Source organism: Tachyglossus aculeatus, chromosome 11 (assembly GCF_015852505.1).
Source record: "Tachyglossus aculeatus isolate mTacAcu1 chromosome 11, mTacAcu1.pri, whole genome shotgun sequence".
NCBI classification, from domain to species: Eukaryota; Metazoa; Chordata; class Mammalia; order Monotremata; family Tachyglossidae; genus Tachyglossus; species Tachyglossus aculeatus.
Genome location: NC_052076.1, coordinates 16,810,230 through 16,830,100, shown reverse-complemented (window position 1 = coordinate 16,830,100; position 19,871 = coordinate 16,810,230). Strand labels below are relative to the sequence as shown.

Below are 19,871 nucleotides of genomic sequence, written 5' to 3'. Positions count from 1 at the left end.
GCAAGGTAAATAATTCCCACAGAAATGAGGGGAAATGGTCCTGTGTTCATGATTAAGGTCTTTGAAGAGGGAAAAGAGAATGGGGATTTCAGTGATATGGGGCAGATGGAATGAGACCTAATTCAGGAAGGAAACAAAATAATTTTTTAATGAGGTTGGGAATGCTTCTCAACCAACTTACCAGTGGCTGATCCGACTTCTGGCTCCAGGCATCATAAACAACAATTTAGGGGCCAACTGAACTTGGCCAGACTATATAAAGGACCCACAGAGAGGAGAGAGGCATTGAACCCTGAAGACTTCGCTCCTCCTTCCAACACAACCGAAACCCAAACCCACCGCCATCATGGTCAGCTCCTGCTGTGGCTCCGTCTGCTCCAACCTGAGCTGCGGGGGAGGCTGCTGCCTGCCCCAGAGCTGCGGGTCCGGCTGCTGTGGCCGCTCCTGCCTGCCGCCGGTCTCGTGCCAGACCACCGTGTGCCGGCCGGTCAGCTGCGTGCCCCGATTCAGCCGCCCTTGCTTCCAGCCCTGCTGCCGTCCCGAGCCCTGCTGCCTCCAGCCCGGATGCTGCCAACCCCTCTCTTGCTGCCCCTCCAGCTGCACCGCCGTCGTCTGCCGGCCTTGCTGCTGGGCCTCCACTTGCTGCCAGCCCATTTCCGTCCAGTCCCCCTGCTGCAGGCCCCACTGCTGCCAGCCGGCTGCCTGCCGCATGACCTGCTTCTGAACCACCATGAAAATAACCCGCTAAACTCTCTGATCCATTGGACCTACTACTCTCCTCTTGACACATCGTTACCATCTGCCAACTCACCCAATTTCTTTTTGTTGAGCAACCCAAACATCTCTTTGGCAACTCATGGAAATGAGATGCGGAACCAACCTCCTGGATAGCATTACTTTGAACAATTCATGTGAATTTTGAGGTTTTCAAATTTTGGTCATGGGTTATATTGTTTTCTGACTTAAGTTCTGTTTAAATATGTTGTCTATCCATTTTCCAATAAATGTAACTCTCCTGGCTTAGCAAAAAACTGATCATGCTTCACATTTATTCCACTGCATTCATTAGCAATTTCATCCTGATAATTGTCATCAGTGGTAAATATTGAGTGCTTATGACAAGAAGCAGTGTGGCGTAGTGGATAGAACATGGGCTGGGAGTCATGGGTTCTAATTCCGGCTCTGCCACTTGCCTGCTATGCGACCTTGGGCAAGTCGCTTTACTTCTCTGGGCCTCAGTGACCTCATCTGTAAAATGGGGACTGTGAGCCCCATGTGGGACAGCAACTGCGTCCATCCTGATTTGCTTTTATCTACCCCAGCACTAAGTACAGTGGCTTGCACATAACAAGTGCTTAACAAATACCATAATAATAATAATAATAATAATAACAAATGCCATAATAATACCATAATAATATTAATGATTATTATTATAATTATTAAGTGAAGAACACTGTACTGAGCTTGAGAGAGTACAATACAAGAGAGTTGACAGACATGTTCCCTGCCCACATTGAGCTTACAGTCTAGAAGGGGGTGACAGACATTAATATAAATAAAGAATTTATTACATATAATCATCATGAACTCTGATTTTATTTCAAAAGTGACAAAATAAATACCTGAGCATACAGTAGATAACACCTGGATGCCACACTGATGGCTTTGAAACTGAGAAAATGGTTATTATTGCTGTTATCATTGCAAAGCCTCACTCTTCCCCTGCAAAGTTGGAGGCTGAGCCTCATCTCTTCCCTGGGCTGAGGGCAAGGATTTTACAACCAGTCTAGTACTGAGTTAAGGAGAATCAAAAATTGTGGTTGGTCCGGGTGTCAGTTGGTGGCATGCACTACTTATGATTTTGTCTGGGTTTGCTCTGCTCTGGAGCCATCAGAATAAATACAAGTAAAGCTAGATGCACATCATTGACAAAAGAAATAGAACAGTAAATATGTACAAGTAAAGCAAAACAAGTAAAACAAGTCCCCATTTTACAGATGAAGAAACTGAGGCACTGAGAAGTTAAGTGACTTAACTTGCTCTCTGAGGCAGAGATCAATCCTTCCCAGAGAACCACCCTAAAGGTGACCCATGAAGCCTGCATGACATGGTAACTGAAGAAGGTTGGCCCAGAATTCACCATCACCAAATATGAAGTCGCTCCATCTATTTTCAGGTATGAAGATCTTCAGAACAGAAAATTCAGTGAATACTGAACCTAATGAAAAGGTTTTAATTCCAATTACAGGTATAGACTTTGGTGAATGAGGTCATCCTATCTTTTATCTCCAAAAAATTAGATTTCCACCTCAGCTTATCAATGTGGTAATGATAGAAAGAAAAAGAAAAGTGAACACACAAATAAACAGTATCAAGGGCATTGACATTACATTAAAAAGTAATGACTTTACATTAAAATAAGAGAGAGTTTGGTTGGACATAAAGAAGAATTTCTTGACTCAGAGAAACAAAATATTATCATTACAACTACTTCTTCTAACACCTAATAAAGCATATACAAAGTACTGTACTAAAAGCTGGATGAGAAGCAGTGTTGCCTAGTGGAAAGAGCATGGGCCTGAGAATCAGAGGACCTGGGTTCTAATTCCTGCTCTGCCACTTACCTGCCGCGTGATCTTGGGCAAGTCACTTAACTTCTCAGTGCCTCAGTTTCTTCATCTGTAAAATGGGGATTATTCCCTCTGATTAAGACTGTGAGACCCATATGGGGCAGGGACTATGTCCAACCTGATTATCTTGTATCTACCCCAGCGCTTAGTACAGTATTTGGCTTATAGTTAGCGCTTAACAAGTACCATAATTAATTAATGATTAGACATAAATTCAGTGCTGTCTTCTCCTGATAATCTATTTGTAGCGGATTAATATTTCTAATTTATTTATATTAATGTGTGTTTCCCCTCTAGACTGTAAAGTCCTTGTGGGCAGGGAATCTATCAACTCTGTTGTATCACACTCTCCCAAAGTGCTCTGTGCACATAAGTGCTCAATAAATAACTCTGATTTATTGATTTTTAGTCTGAAAATTTTTTCAGACAAATTTTTCAGGTATCTTATGAGAAGAAGAAGTCAAGGTTTTCCTTCTAAAGTATTCTGGGTCTACAGTACCTGGAATGTTGTTGAGGTTTCATATGAATACTGATGGAAGGACTGTTCCCTCCCTCCCTACACACAGTCTTTGGGGCTTAGTAGGTTTGAGCCTGGCTATGACAGGGGAACCAAGTAACTTTCAAACCATCATCTTTTATTTTAGCAGTTTTAATAAACTTCGCATTCTTTGGGGATTCCACCTCGATGACCTCAGACTCTTCACACCCTAACCGATTTCAGAATCAGTGGTGATCCTTTCCACTTTCCACTTTCCACTGGTTGGTCAAAGACAGGGTCTGTTACTGGGGGAATAGAATCACACAAAACTATAACACCTTGAGTTAGACTCAGTCTATCATATACTACCTTCATTCTTCTAAAAATAATAAGAATAATTGTGGGTATTTGTTAAGTGCTTACTATGTGTCAAGCACGGTACAAAGTGCTGGGGTAGGTACAGGCAAATCGAGTTGGACGCAGTCCCTGTCCCAGGTGATGTTTAGAGTCTCAATCCCCATTTTACAGATGAAGTAACTGAGGCACAGAGAAGAGAAATGACTAAGACCATAAAGCAGACAATAATAATAATAATTGTGGTATTTGTAAAGCTCTTACTATATGTCATGCACTGCCCTAAGTGCTGGGGTGGATAAAGGCAAATGGGGCAGGACACAGTCCCTATTCATTCATTCATTCAATCATATTTATTGAGCACTTACTGTGTGCAGAGCACTGTACTAAGCACTTGGGAAGTACAAGTCGGCAACATATAGAGATGGTCCCTACCCAACAGAGGGCTCACAGTCTAGAAGGGGGAGACAGAGAACAAAACAAAACATAATAACAAAATAAAATAAGTAGAACAAATATGTACAGATAAAATAAATAGAGTAATAAATACATACAAGCATATACACATATATACAGGATATACAGGAGGGGTTTAGTGTCTCAATCCCCATTTTACAGATGAGGTAACTGAGGCACAGAGAAGTGAAATGACTTGCCCTAGGTCACAAAGAAGAGAAGTGGCGGAGCCGGGTTTAGAACCCCTGACCTTAGGACTCCATATAAAAGAGGGGTGAGGTTGGGATTAGAATAATAAGATTTTTGAGGGAACCAGAGTCATTTATTCCATGGATAAAGAGAAATTGTGATGAGTATTGTCTGAGTAACAAAGCCATGCAAGCACTTATAGTTCTCCAGAACGTTTCATGAATAACTGAGTAACAGGCCAATTGGAGGTACAGAAGGAAACATTCATTGGAACACCAACAAGGAAGTGGAGTTGGATGATACGTAAACACCAAGCGATGAGGGGTATATAAGAGGCCCAGGGTGCCAGAAGGCAAGCAGACATCAGGAACTTCTTCTTGCAACAAAACCCAAAACACATCTCCTGCCGCCATGTCCTGCAGCCCCTGCTCCACCGGTTTCTGCGGCGCCCCGAGCTGTGGAGGCTCCGGAAGCGGTGCCTTCGCAGAGGGCGGCTCTGGCTCCGTCAGTTGCCGCACCAGGTGGTGCCGCCCCAGCTGCGCTGTGGAGGGCACCGTCCTCCCACCTTGCTGCGTGCTCAGCTGCACCCCCCCCTCCTGCTGCCAGCTCCACGATGCCCAAGCCGCCTGTTGCCGCCCATCCTACTGCGGGCAATCCTGGTGCCGCCCATCTTGCTGCCGCCCCCCGAGCTGCGGCCCGCTGGTGTGCGGTCAACCATCTTGCGTTCAAACATCCTGCTGCCAGTCACCCTGTGAACCAAGCTGCTGCCAGCCAACTTGCTGAGCATTTATTTGCTGAGGATGTGTTACCATTATCCAAGCGGGAGAACATTGGTAACCTGTCACATCGCTCACAACCTCCTCTTATTGCCGCTCGATTTGCTGTTTTCTGAGCTGATTTAAAGCACCAAACCCAGCTGAGAATGGGAATTCCTCAGGACATGGAAGCAGATTTACACCTCTGTCATCAGCATTCAGGGAAAATTTCAAGCTCTTCTCCAAGACCCGGTTTCCTTGACGTTGCCCATCTCTCCTTCCCCTCAGCTAATGGGTGTTTAGAATGAGATTCCTTAAGTGATATGTGAGGGCAAAGAGGACTTAAACTGAATAATAAATCTGACTTGGCAATATGATCTCAGTTCCTTCTTTATTCTTCCAATTATATTCCAGTTGGTGATTTTCCTTATCTACATGTTCTCTAGCATGATGGCCAACATATATGGAGAAGCAGCGTGGCTCAGTGTAAAGAGCCCGGGCTTTGGAGTCAGAGGTCATGGGTTCAAATCCCGGCTCCGCCAACTGCCAAGTGTCAGCTGTGTGGCTTTGGGCAAGTCACTTAATTTCTCTGGGCCTCAGTTCCCGCATCTGTAAAATGGGGATTAAAACTGTGAGCCCCCTGTGGGACAACTTGATCACCTTGTAACCTCCCCAGAGCTTAGAACAGTGCTTTGCACATAGTAAGTGCTTAATAAATACCATAATTAATATTATATGCCAAAAAGAATATATTGAAATGGGTCTTGGATCTTTTAGAGTAAGCCATTCTACTCATACTTCATTGCTGATTAAAACTGAACTTCTGGTCATTGTGATCACTAGAACTTTTTTTAACATTTGTGTACCTAGCCATTCTCTCCTCATTCAGTATATGTGTTTTTGTAGTAATAGTATTTATTAAGAACTTACTATATACAGAACACTGTACATAGTAATACAGGAGGGAATTAGGCACAGTTTCTGGTGTTCATGGGGCTCACGATCTAAAAATATAATAGAGGAGAGGGGATGGCAACAAAGACAAAAGGAAAGATGAAATAAAACATAAAGAAAACAAAAATACATGGGTTAACGCATAAAATAAAGACAAAAATCTGTGGGATACTGTGGTAGGAGGAGCATAATTTCAGGCTACTCATGACTCAGACTCCACATCGGGGCTGCTGCCACAGTGACTGCCCCTGAAGCAGCCACTTGACCTTCCCAAGGTTTTGTGTAAGTGGTGCCAAGTTGCGGCTGCTTTTCTCCTTCACACCGGGATGGCGGGAGGTGGGCTGAGATGGAGCACTTAGTATAGTACTCTACAGTGAATGCTCAATAGATATGATTAATTAATTGACCGATTGATTGATGGAGACTCCTTGGTGACATGGAGGAGACCCGATTGAGGACCCCAGGGAGTCTGTATGGTGGACCAGTGGAGGAGGATGCCGAGGGGCCTGAATGTCACAGAGGGAAGGCAGGAATCTCAATGGGAAGGCAGCAGTTTCCCTTGGGATCGTTCATCTGTGCTGGGGAGAGAGAGAGAGGCCAGAAGCATGCACTGCAGCAGTTTAAATCCCTGTGACCCAGCATAATAATAATAATAATAATAATAATAAAATAATGGCATTTATTAAGTGCTTACCATGTGCAAAGCACTACTCTAAGCGCTGGGGAGGTTAAAAGGTGATCAGGTTGTCCCACGGGGGGCTCACAGTCTTAATCCCCATTTTGCAGTTGAGGTAACTGAGGCCCAGAGAAGTTAAGTGACTTGCCCAAAGTCACACAGCTGACAATTGGCAGAGCCGGGATTTGAACCCATGACCTCTGACTTCAAAGCCCGGGCTCTTTAAATCAAAACTATCAGGCATGATCTCCGTAAAATCTCCCCTGCCCCTTCACAGTCCCTTCCTCCTCCTGCCTCCTTCAACTTTCCCATCTCTCCCAGCAGTATCACAAGAGATCTCGAGCCTGCCTCTCCTGGTTTTCTGTTTATCTCTCTGTCCACTCAGTCCCATTTGCAGGCTCCTCCTCTGCCTCCCACCCCCTAACTGTGGGGGTCCCTCAAGAATCAGTTCTGGATCCCATACTATTCTGCATCTACACCCACTCCCTTGGAGAACACATTCTTCTCCTTGGAGAAGCAGCGTGGCTCAGTGGAAAGAGCCCGGGCTTTGGAGTCAGAGCTGTTGGGTTCAAATCCTGGCTTGGCCAATTGTTAGCTGTGTGACTTTGGGCAAGTCACCTCACTTCTCTGAGCCTCAGTTACCTCATCTGTAAAATGGGGCGCAAGGCTGTGAGCCCCACGAGGGACAACCTGATCACCTTGTAACCTCCTCAGCAGTTAGAACACTGCTTTGCACATAGTAAGTGCTTAATAAATGCCATAATTATTATTATTATTATTCACTCCCATGCCTTTAACTACCACCTCTATGTGGTTGATTGAACTAACAATAATAATAACAATGGTATTTGTTAAGCGCTTACCATGTGCCAAGCACTGTTCTAAGTGCTGGGGTAGAAACAAGGTTATCAGGTTGTCCTACATGGGGCTCACAGTCTTAGTCCCCATTTTACAGATGAGGGAACTGAGGCACAGAGAAGTGAAGTGACTTGCCCAAGGTCACACAGCTGACAAGTGACAGAGCTGGGATTTGAACTCACAACCTCCGACTCCAAAGCCCATTCTCTTTCCACCAAGCCACGCTGCTTCCCCTAATAAATGAGGTGTCTAGTTCATTAAGGGCAACAGGTGGGGAAGAATCGGGGGACAGAGAGTTTGAGGAGGGATTTAAAAATCTGGGACAACTGATAAGGATAATAGGCATGGGTGTCAATAAGGATGGAAAAATAATTTTGCTGGAGGGGAGGATCTTTTAAAGCATGAAAGGACAAAGTGTTTTGTTTTCTTTATTTCTCCATTGCTGATGCCCAAAATCCTCCCACCAAACAAACAGAATCATTGTGTATGGAAAATGACAATTCCCTTTAATGCTGAGACACTGTCAAGTTTTGTGGGTTTACTAAGCATGTCCATAGGCCTCAGTAATGCTTAATTGATGGACTTCAAAGAGCTCCATTCTATGACATAAGGGTTTTGAAATTCCTTCTCCATCCTTGCCCTGAAAAGTCTCTGAAGTTGACCTACTTTAAATACAAAGATGTTACTGGGTCTTTTAATTGCCATTCGGTATCTGTAACTTTGAATAAATACCTGGATTAGTAATCATAGATGTAAAGAACCTTGACATACAGCAAAGTTATTTCAATCATTCCTTTGAGCTGTGAAACAAAAATGCAGTTTTCTTGAAGATTAAGCATAGTATAAATGACCATCCGCATCCGGTCTTTCAGCACCAGTCAATGGTATTTACTGAGTGTTTACTTTGTGCATAGTACTAGGGGCTTGGGAGAGTAATAATAATAATTATTATGGCATTTGTTAAGCACTTACCCTGTGCCAGGCACTGTACTAAGCACTGGGATAGATACAAGCAAATCGGGTTGGACACAGCTCCTGTCCCTCATGGGGCTCACAGTCTTAACCCCCCTTTTACAGATGACGGCACTGAGGCACAGAGAAATTAAGTGATTTGCCCAAGGTCACAGAGCAGGCAAGTGACAGAGCCGGGATTACAATACAAAAGCAGCTTGGCTCAGTGGAAAGATCACAGGCTTGGGAGTCAGAGGGCGTGGGTTCTAATGCCGCCTCCGCCACTTGTCTTCTGTGTGACCTTGGGCAAGCTACTTAACTTACCGGTGCCTCAGTTACCTCATCTGTAAAATGGGGATTTAAGGCTGTGAGCCCCATGTGGGAAAATCTGATTAATTTGTATCTACCCCAGTGTTTAGAACAGTCCTTGGTAAGCACTTAACAAATTCTGTAATTATTAATAGAGTACAATACAATAGAGTAGGTATACACTATCCCTGCCCACAGGGACTTTACAGTCTGGACTATAGCCTATAGTCTATAGTCTCCCCCTCCCCATCCTCCTTCCCCTCACAGCACCTTTATATATGTTTGTACAGATTTATTACTCTATTTATTTTACTTGTACATATTTACTATTCTATTTATTTTGTCAATGATGTCCATCTAGCTTTACTTCTATTTATTCTGATGACTTGACACGTGACCACATGTTTTGTTTTGTTGTCTGCCTCCCCCGCCTAGACTGTGAGCCCCTTGTTGGGTAGGGACTGTCTCTATATGTTGCCAACTTGTACTTCCCAAGCACTTAGTACAGTGCTCTGCACACAGTAAGTGCTCAATAAACACGATTGAATGAATGGAGGGGGAAAACAGGCAGGGAAGAACCTATTCTTACTGGAAATTAGCATCCTGTAACTTGTTCTCTCCCCTCTCAGAGTCACACCTGCAGAGTTTCCAGTATTCTACCAGTTTCGGCTATGGGAGGGAGAGTCAAGCAGAGGTCTACCCTTTCCATTCCTGGCTTGGCCAGTGGCTAGCAAGTGGAAGGAAATCTGCTATAAGTCAAAACCTACCCAAGCTGGGCAGCAGCGGCGTAGGAGAGAGTCGAGGGCAGAGACTCGAGTTTACTGCATGGAAGGTGGCAATGATAAACCACTTTATTATTTTTAACCAAGAAAATGCTATGGATCCACTACCAGAATGATTGCAGATGGAGAGTGGAGAGAGAGAGCTCTGGGAGAGATGGCTTAAGACGAGACAACTTGTTCTCTGATCTCTCTGGTGTCTACTACTCCTTCTCTCTGGTCTCATTCACCCCACACTGACCCATCTCTACCCATTTTAATTATAATAATAATAACAATGCTGGTGTTAAGTGCTTCTTATGTGCCAGGCACTGTACTAAGCGCCAGGCTGGATGCAAGCAAATCAGGTTGGACACAGTACCTGTCCAACATGGGGCCCACAGTCTCAAATCTCCAGTTTACAGATGAGGCACTGGAGGTTCAGAGAAGTGAAGTGACTTACCCAAGGTCACACAGTAGAACTGGCAGAGCCAGGATTAGAAGCCATGACCTTCCAACTTCCGTCCCAGCTCTACAGTGCAGGGAGTCTCCATCTTTGGTTACAACAACACTTCCCTCTGCTTCTTCATTCAATCATATTTATTGAGTGCTTACTGTGTGCAGAGCACTGTACTAAGTGCTTGTTTCTTGCCCCCATGTTATATGTTAGAGTTTGTTAATCTCCATCGACCTAGTTGGAGATGCCGGTTTGACATTCATTCAGTTGTATTTACTGAGCGCTTACTGTGTGCAGAGCACTGTTCTAAGTGCTTGGCCACAAACTAGGCACACAGACCGGCTTGTCCTGGAACAAGGGCAAGGCTGGCATCCGGAATCAGGACTGAAGCTATTTTTTTACCAAGAACAAACAATTGGTGTTAATCTTCCTTTTTTATGGTGTTCGTTAATTGCTTACTAATTGCCAGACACTGTACTAAATCCTGGGATAGATACAGGGTAATCCGGTTGGACCCACTCCATGTCTCCCAAGGGGCTCACAGTATTAATCCCCATTTTACAGATGAGATAACTGAGGCACAGAGAAATTAATTGATTTGCCCAAGGTCGCAGAGCAGACGAGTGGTGGAGCCGGGTTTAGGATCCAGGACCTCTGACTCCCAGCCTTCTAATCTTTCCACTAGGCTATGCTGCTTCTCATGCCATGCTGCTTCTAAAATTATTGGGTCAGATTTAAGGCTCATTCAAAGGTCCAGAGAAGTAGTGTGGCCTCGTGGACAGAGCATGGGCCTGGGATTTAGAGAAGCTGGTTTCTAATCCTGTCTTCCTGATTTGTTTGCTGTGTGATCATGGGCAAGTGACTTAACTTCTCTGTGCCTCAGTTACCTCACCTGTAAAATGGCGATTAAGGCTGTGCACCCCATACGGAATGTGGACTGAGTCCAACCTGAGTATCTTGTATCTCCCGCAGCGTTTAGTAGACTATCAGATGCATAGTAAGCGCTAAGAAAATACCATTAAAAACAATTTAACAGGTGCATACTGGAGACCAGTAGGTATAGAGTGTGGGAATGTATCCTTTATGTTGGAAAGTTCCTCTTTGTTCCAAGCATGGAACAACTAACTCAACTTCATTAATCATGTAACTCTGTCTTCAGCCAGGGATCTCTTTCACTCTTGTACATATCTATTCTATGTACTTGTACTATTCTAAATATTCTAAATTCTAATATTCTAAATATTCTAATTCTAAATAAATATCTATTCTATTTATTTTATTTTGTTAATATGTTTTGTTTTGTTTTCTGTCTCCCCCTTCTAGACTGTGAGCACGCTGTTGGGTAGAGACCGTCTCTATGTGTTGCCAACTTGGACTTCCCAAGCTCTGAGTACAGTCCTCTGCACACAGTAAGCGTTCAATAAATAGGATTGATTGACACTACCTGAGACAAAGAAGCAAGCTCAGAAAGAACGGCAATAAAGATGCATGGATACAAAGACTACCTGAATAAAAAAATAAAAGATCCAAACAACAGAGTGCAGTAAAGAAGGGAGAGATGAGAGGCTGAGAGCCTCCCTGATATGCACCCTAATTTTTAGAAATACTCAATCTAGCAACTGAAACTTTTCATTCTGTACCCACTAATTTTCCCTATAGTAATGTACTATATACCACTTGACCATGAATTTATCCAAATCCCTTTTTAACTTTATAACTGATTCATTCATTTATTATTATAGGTTATTGAGTGTCTACTGTTTGCAGAGTTTTACTGTTTTCACCGTATTAGGTGCTTGGGTGTCTTAAATAAAAGTTAAAGACATAGTCCCTGCTCTAAAGGAGTTTATGTAACTTCAACCCAAACAGTGGGAGTGAATTCCGTATACTTGACACCCATTTTGTGAAGAAGTGTTTCCTTTGGTTTGTTTTGTGGAGCAATGTATTATTATTCTTATTTATGTTTGTTAAGTGCTTTCTGTGTGTCAAGCATCATTGGAGAAGCAGCGTGGCTCAGTGGAAAGAGCATGGGCTTTGGAGTCAGAGGTCATGGGTTCAAATCCCAGCTCTGCCACTTGTCAGCTGTGTGACTTTGGGCAAGTCATTTAACTTCTCTGTGACTCAGTTACCTCATCTGTAAAATGGGGATTAAGACTGTGAGCCCCCAGTGGGACAACCTGATCACCTTGTAACCTCTCCAGCACTTAGAACAGTGCTTTGCACATAGTAAGCGCTTAATAAATGCCATTATTATTATTATTATTATTATTATCATTCTAAACACTGGAGTAGATAGGAGTTAATCAGGTCAGACACAGTCACTATCTCAAATAGGGATCATATTCCAAGTAGGAGGGAGAACAGGTATTTAATCCCTATTTTACAGTTGAGGAAATCAACCAATCACATATATTGAGTGCTTACTGTGTACAGAGAACTATACTAAGCACTTGGGAGAGTACAATATTACAATATAGCAGAACTGGTAGGACATATTTCTAACCCTCAGTAACCTTATAGTCACTAAGCTAAGAAGTTGAGGAGGATTAGAAATTTAGGATCAGAGAAGTTAAATGACGTCTAAAATCACACAATAAGCAAGAGGCAGAGGTGGGATTGGAACCTTGGGAACTCCCAGGTCTGTGCTCTTTCCATTATGCCACACTATCCCTCTTCCTGCCCTGAAGCATCGGGTCAATACACAGTAAGTCCATAATTCCACACTTGCTTAGTCCATGCCCTCCATGATTTTATCTACTTCAATCCTGTCCTTTCTCAGTCTGAAATTGTTCTGATTGAATAGTTCTGATTTTCACTGTCTATCCTCATACATAACCTACTCCATTGCCCTGATCATCTTCCGGCAATTTCCCTCTGCATCTCCTCAAAATCCTCCAATAGCTATCATTTCCTGAGGAATCCAGCAGAAATTCATTACCATTGGCTTTAAGGCTCTAAAAGAATTTCCCCATTTTACATATCATCTCTCGTTCTTCACTTCTCCCAAGCCCATATCTTATTTTGGATTCTACCTCTTCCAACCCTTTGCTCATGTTGTTGCCCTGGCCTAAGAAAAACAATTATTATAGTATTTGTTAAGCACTTAGAAGCACTGGGGTAGATACAAGATTGTCAGGTTGGACACAGCCTCGTGACTGAGCGGGCTCACATCTTAATCCCCATTTTACAGATGAGCCAACTGAGGCACTGAGAAGTGAAGTGACTTACCTAAGATTACACAGCAGACACGTGACAAAGCAGGATTAGAACCCAGGTCCTTCTGACTCCTTAGCCCAAGCTCTATCCACTAGTCCATGCTACTTCTCATTCCAAACTAAGGCCTAACTTCCTTCCCACTCCAATTACACCAGATCTCAGCCTTCACTATATTGACAGTCCACCTAAAATCCTCCTTCTCCAGGAAGACTTCTTTGATTAATTTCCAACACTCCAAGTCACATCAACTCAAGACCCACCACACTTTTTATCCCAGTGCTTAGGCCAGTATTTTGTCCAGAGTAAGCACTTAATAAACACCACTATTATTAGAATTTATGTACTTATTCCCACCCTCCACACAATGTGCACTTCAATTATTTATCCTGATATTTTGCCTTCTCACACAATATTCATATTATTTAGAATATGAGCCGCCATGTGACAGGGACTGTGTCCAACCTGGTTATCTTGTATTTACCCCAGTGCTTAGTACAGTGTCTGGCATGTAACAAGTTCCTAACAAGTACTGTAAAATGATGAAATAAAATACTATCAATTTTGTTCTTGTTTTTCCTGCTATTATTTTTTTAAAAAAATTTGTCTGACTATCCCCATTAAATTGCAAACTCTGTAAGAGTAGGGAAGGTGTTTTTTGCTTCTGGCATACACTCTAAATTTCTCTGCACTCAGTAAATACTGAGTAAATGTCATTGCTAGATTGATGGATATATTATTTTGGATATAAATTGTCTTAGAGAAAGATTAAGGTCACTGCATCCTTCCCCATGCTCCTTCCAAACTGGGGAATCTGTTCTTTGCAGAGACCTCATTTAAGAAATAGTTGCAAGCAAGAAAACTCCACAGTTGGAGCCTAGGAGGTACTTCAAGAAGGATCTAATTTTCCCAAGAATTAAGATGCCACCAGATTCTTCTGTCTACCTAACAACCTGCCCTTCTCTGCGAAGTCAAAGGATTAGATATAAGCCCCAGGCAATGTATTCTTTCCATTTCTTCATTTTGAGCCAACTTAAATTTTCAATCAATCAACCAGAGTTCATGAAACCTGCCCTTTTATAACTATTATTTAATCTATTCCTTTCTTAGGGACTTCATAGCATAGCTTCTCAGGTTAACTTTCTGAGTACAACATTGCTAAACTAAATTATCAGGCTGTAGGAGAAACTCCACATCTTTTCCTTGACAACCCTGTCCTTCTCCTTCTCTCGATTACATCCCTACACCCCAACCTCAGCTAGGCGTAATGAGAAAGGCCCAGCAACAGCAGCATTAACAAGAAGCATTTTGCAACCTGAAGAGAGGGATTCTCCCTATCCTTCTCTTAACCCTAGCTGAATCATACAAGTATGTACAGCTGCATATTCAATCATTCGTTTCTATTCCATTAGCTGTAAATGCTTTCATTTCTCTCTCCCCTCTTGGAATGTAAGCTTCTTCTGGACAGGAATGTGCCTTGAGTAAGCCTCTGTCATTCTTTCTGAAGCGCACTTCACTGTTGTAGTATAGTAGATGTAGAAGTAGCATTTTAAAATGCATTGCACTAGGAGAAAGCTCTCACACAATTCATTCATTCAATCGTATTTACTGAGTGCTTACTGTGCGCAGAGCACTGTACTAAGCGCTTGACAAATACCACTAGTATGTTATTACACCACCCCTGCATCCAAAGAATGTTGAATGGGTAGTGAGGGAGACGATTTAGGGGCCAGGCAAGGTGGAAAGAGGGAGGAACAGGGAGATGGAGATGGAACAGGGGAATGGGAAAGAAGTGTGTGGGAAAGGAGATGAAAAGAAATGGAAGCAGCAGTAGAGGAAAGGGGATACAGGAAAGTGGCTTAGGCATTAGAGTGTCAGCAGGGTGGAAAAAGGTGAAGGGGCGATGTTGGCCTTCTCTTCTCCCCTTTGCCTGCCATCCACATGCCATATCATTTGGACTGGGTCCCCACTTCCTTTTTTTCTGTTGATTCCCCCTTCCTCCTCCCTTGTTCTTCAGGCAGGAGCAGGTCTTCCTCTAGGGAGTGTCACCTCAATCTTCTATTGTGAGACAATTTGAACAGAGCCCTCATTTTCCCCTCTACCCCATTCCTTCCCCTCTTTCTTTCCCTCCTGCCTCCATCCCAACTTCCTTTTTTCTCTCACATCAGTCACCCCCTCTTCCTTTCCTCCTTTTCCCCCTTATCCCCTCTAGACTGTGAGCTTGTTGTGGGCAGGGAATGTGTCTACCAACTCTGTTGTATTGTACTCCCAAGCCCTTCGTATAGTGCTGTGCACACAGTAAGTACTCAACGAATACGATTGATTGGTGTAGTAGTATGCTAGTAGTATTTTGTGAGGGACTCAAAGAAGTGCAATGCAATTAAAAATGCACATCTACAGCTACGATATTGCCACTGTGAAGGAATGGCGAATGGGGAACTGAAAGAACAGTGGCCCCAGATAATGGATTGCTACCACAAAACTGTCTGGCATGTGACATACGCACATCCAAACAATGAAGACTGATGTTGGATAATAATGACACTCTTTGAAGACAAAACATCAAGAAGTAGGGCTGTGGGTAGATAACTCTAAAACCACCTAAAGCACCGTGAGAGGGTTCAACAGAATTTGGTGATGATGAAAATGGCACTGATGATGGTGGCGATGATGAAGAAGAAGAAAAACCATAATTGAGCAGGGGATGATGAATAACTTCTAAGGCTACTCAGAATGCTTTACAAATAACTCAGTAACTGGCCAATTGGAGACCAAGAAGGAAACGTTCATTGGGCCCCGAACGAGGAAGTGGAGTTGGATGCTAGGTAAACACCAAGCGATGAGGGTATATAAAAGGCCCAGGATGCAAGGAGGCAGACAGACATCAGGAACTCCTCTTTGCTACAGAACCCAAAACACATCTCCTGTCACCATGTCCTGCAGCCCCTGCTCCACCGACTTCTGCGGCTTCCCTGGCTGCTACGGTGGTGGTTACTTCGGAAACGGTGCCTCCTCAGAGGGCGGCTCCGGCGCCGTCAGCTGCCGCACCAGGTGGTGCCGCCCCAGCTGCGCTGTGGAGGGCACCTTCCTCCCACCCTGCTGTGTGCTCAGCTGCACCCCACCCACCTGCTGCCAGCTCCACGATGCCCAAGCCGCCTGTTGCCGCCCATCCTACTGCGGGCAATCCTGGTGCCGCCCATCTTGCTGCCGCCCCCCCAGCTGCGGCCCGCTGGTGTGCTGTTAGCCATCTTGCGTCCAAACATCCTGCTGCCAGTCACCCTGTGAACCAAGCTGCTGATAACCTATTTGCCAAGAGGAGAGTGGTTTAAGAAGAAAAAGCCTGCAAAATCATTATCGCCATGCTGCGACATTTTCATTTGGCATCCTGCCTCAGGACTACTAACTCTCCACTGCAGTCACAAGTGATTCCAAGCGGCATGGAAACCTCCCTCCTCCACCCGTCCAACATTCTCCAAGACCGAGAAAGCGGGCCTTGGTGTGATGAAGGAAAGCCAGCTTTTGTTTTCTGGATCTCCATCTAACACATCACAATCTCGAATTAAGATCCTTCTTCCAGTCCAATCTCTTTCTCATTTCAGGTTTCTTCTGCCCTTTCCTCTTTCTTCCAGTTTTCCTCCCCTTCCTGGCTACAGGAGCATCTTCACTGAACAGATGATTAAGAACAGAGTTCTATTAAACATTATAAATTTGGCATACCAAATCCGGTTCTCTTTCTTCATTGTTAAGTGTGTTGATGGTATATAGAGAAGCAGTGTCGCTCAGTGGAAAAAACACGGGCTTGGGAGTCAGAGGTCATGGGTTCAAATCCCTGCTCTGCCACTTGTCAGCTGTGTGACTTTGGGCAAGTCACTTAACTTCTCTGCGCCTCAGTTACCTCATCTGTAAACTGGGGATTAAGATTGTGAGCCCCCCATGGGACAACCTGATCACCTTGTATCCTCCCCAGCACTTAGAGCAGTGCTTTGCACATAGTAAGCACGTAACACCAAAATTATTATTATCATTATTATCTATCAATCAGTGTATTTATCGAGCACCTGCTGAGAGCAGAGCACTTTAATACTAATAGTCTTTATTAAGCATTTTCTGTGAGCAGAACACCTCTAAGACTGTGAGCTTAATGTGGGACAGGGACTGTGTTTGACCTGATTAACTTTTGTCCACCCCAGTGCATAAAAGACTGGGAAAGTAGGGGAAATAGTAGAGTTAAAAATATTTACCTAAGTTACTGTGGGGCTGGGGTATCAAAGTATTACATTGCTAGGTGTCAATTCCTTCCTTCACATAGTCAGTGCATAAAAATGCCATAACAAGAATAATCATAAGTGCTGTAACACTGTGACAGAGTGCTTGCTAGACACTGGAGAATTTGTCTAGGCACTGTGGATGTCTTCTTATGCTGACTAGAAGAGGGGTTTTCACTAATTTCTTTTTATAGTCACTTAAATGGCCATTTCAATATTTCATTGGTCAGACATTTAAAAATAATAATAATAACTATTATTATTACTAGTAATACTACTAATAGCATTTGTTGAGAAGCAGCATGGCTCAATGGAAAGAGCATGGGCTTGGGAGCCAAAGGTCATGGGTTCTAATCCCGGCTCCACCACTTGTCAGCTGTGTGACTTTGGGCAAGTCACTTAACTTCTCTGTGCCTCAGGTACCTCATCTGTAAAATGGGGATGAAGACTGTGAGCCCCATGTGGGACAATCTGATCACCTTGTATCCTCCCCAGTGCTTAGACCAGTGCTTGGCACGTAGTAAGTGCTTAACAAATGCCATCATTATTATCAGTATTATTTGTTAAGCATTTACTATACATACAGCACTGTTCTAAGCACTGGAGAAAATACAGGATTAAGTCATACACAGTTCCTGTCCCACAGGGCATTCACAACTTAAGTAGGAGGGAGAACAGCTACTGAATCCCCAGTTTACACATGAGCTAACTGTAGCACAGAGAAGTTAAATGACTTGCCCAAGGTCACACTTCAGGCACATGTCAGAGACAGTATTAGATCCCAGGTCTTCTGACTCTCAGATCTGTGCTCTTTCCATTAAGCCACAAGGCTCCTTAGTAAGCCACACTCCTACCTTCTCCTTTCCTGGGAATTTTCCTATTCAGTTGCTGTACTTCTCCCTCTCCCAGCCCTCCCCGGGGCGATCGAATGCAGGAGGGCAGAGGAAGAAGAAAGGGTGGAGGTGTTTGGAGGGAGGTGGGGGCTGTTTTTTTAATTTTGAAGGGCAGCCACAGGTAAAAGAAGTGACATCTTTAAAGGTGCCCAACAGCTATTTGCATTTTAAAAGAAATAACTCACTTCTGAATGAAAGTGTTGTCAATTTGTTGTCAAATTGCTCTCCCCTACTTCAAAGCCTTATTGAAGGCACATCTCCTCCAAGAAGCCTTCCCTAACTAAACCATCCTCTCCTCTTTCCCCAGTCCCTTCTGCACTGCTCTTACTTGCTCCTTCATTCATCCTCCCTCCCATCCCTATGCATAGAACTGCATGGATCTGGAATTTATTTATTTATTTATTTGTATATATTGACGTATGTCTCCCCATTTTGACTGTGAGCTCATTGTGGGCAGGATTGTGTCTGTTTGTTGTAATACTATACTCTCCCAAGCTCTTAGTACAGTGCTTTGCACAAAGTAAGGGCTCAATAGATACGATTGAATGAATGAGTGAATATAAATAAACAAATTACATATAAGTACATAAATGCTGTGGAGCTGGGAGCGGAGATAAAGGGAGCAAGTCAGGATGATGCAGAAGAGAGTAGCAGAAGAGGAAAGGGCTTAGTCAGGGAAGGCCTCTTGGAGGAGATGTCATTCATTCATTCGATCGCATTTATTGAGTGCTTACTGTGTGCAGAGCACTGTACTAAGCGTGCTTTCACAAGGGCTACCTCATCTGCCGATTCTGGAGGGGGACAACTGGGCTCCTCTCACAAAGTGCCTATCCCCTGCCTCATTTGGGGTTGAAGTACTTAGAGGAGGACTTCCCTTTTAAGAGGACGGCCTTGTTCCTGGGCTGATAATTTGCAGGGAGGATGTGTGGGTGGAATTTGGGTGTTGGCAGAGCCAGGGTCATGCCAGGACAGAATGTGGGGGCCAAAGCTGAGCTCCAAATTGGGGGTTCCCACACAGTCTCCTCCTCTGGCCCTTTCATCGATGGAGAAATTTTAAACAGCCACCACCCACACAGAGAAAAAGAGGGAGGGAAGAGGGTCACGCAAGGGGATTGCAAGTCAAATCAAGAATCACCATTCTCTCACTGGGTGTTGTGGCAGCCATCAGTCGATCAATCAATGGTATTTACTGAGTGCTTCCTATGTGTAAAGCACTGTACAAAATGCTTGGGAGAGCACAATGCAACAGAATTAGTTGTACTGTACACTGTATTGCATTGTATTGTGAGATGCCTGATCTGATTATCTTGTAACTATAAATCCTAGCTCTGACCATCTTTGAAAGGTCTGATTTGGGTGCCGTTTTCACGACTTCCGAAACTACACCCATGTTGGTAGGATCAGGAGGGGTGTCTGAACCAGTGGCAGTTCAAATGGTGCAACTCTGAGAGGCATCTGGGAGGAAGGGGCACACAGGCTGAGCCAGGGGCTGTAGCAAGTGGTTTGCTAAAAGATTGTGATAATAATAATTGTAGTGTTTGCTAAGCACTTACATATCATGCATCCATTTATTTTATTTTGTTAGTGTTTGGTTTTGTTCTCTGTCTCCCCCTTTTAGACTGTGAGCCCACTGTTGGGTAGGGACTGTCTCTATATGTTGCCAACTTGTACT

At 43.8% G+C, this 19,871-nt stretch overlaps 2 protein-coding genes and 1 non-coding gene across 3 annotated transcripts; all 3 read left to right on the top strand.

Annotated features, from left to right (window-relative positions):
- The first annotated feature begins 346 nt into the window (after window positions 1-346).
- LOC119934680 (keratin-associated protein 2-3) lies at window positions 347-4,893 on the top strand. Its single transcript, XM_038754244.1, has 2 exons — window positions 347-710; window positions 4,562-4,893. The coding sequence occupies exons 1-2, from the start codon at window positions 347-349 to the stop codon at window positions 4,891-4,893; spliced, it is 696 nt and encodes a 231-aa protein (XP_038610172.1).
- A 4,339-nt stretch (window positions 4,894-9,232) lies between these two features.
- Window positions 9,233-9,370, top strand: LOC119935340. Its single transcript, XR_005453226.1, has one exon. It is a non-coding gene; the product is annotated as a small nucleolar RNA SNORA7 (small nucleolar RNA).
- A 6,603-nt stretch (window positions 9,371-15,973) lies between these two features.
- On the top strand, window positions 15,974-16,285 carry LOC119934679 (keratin-associated protein 9-3). The gene has a single exon (XM_038754243.1). It carries the CDS (start codon window positions 15,974-15,976, stop codon window positions 16,283-16,285), a length of 312 nt encoding a protein of 103 aa, XP_038610171.1.
- Window positions 16,286-19,871: the final 3,586 nt, after the last annotated feature.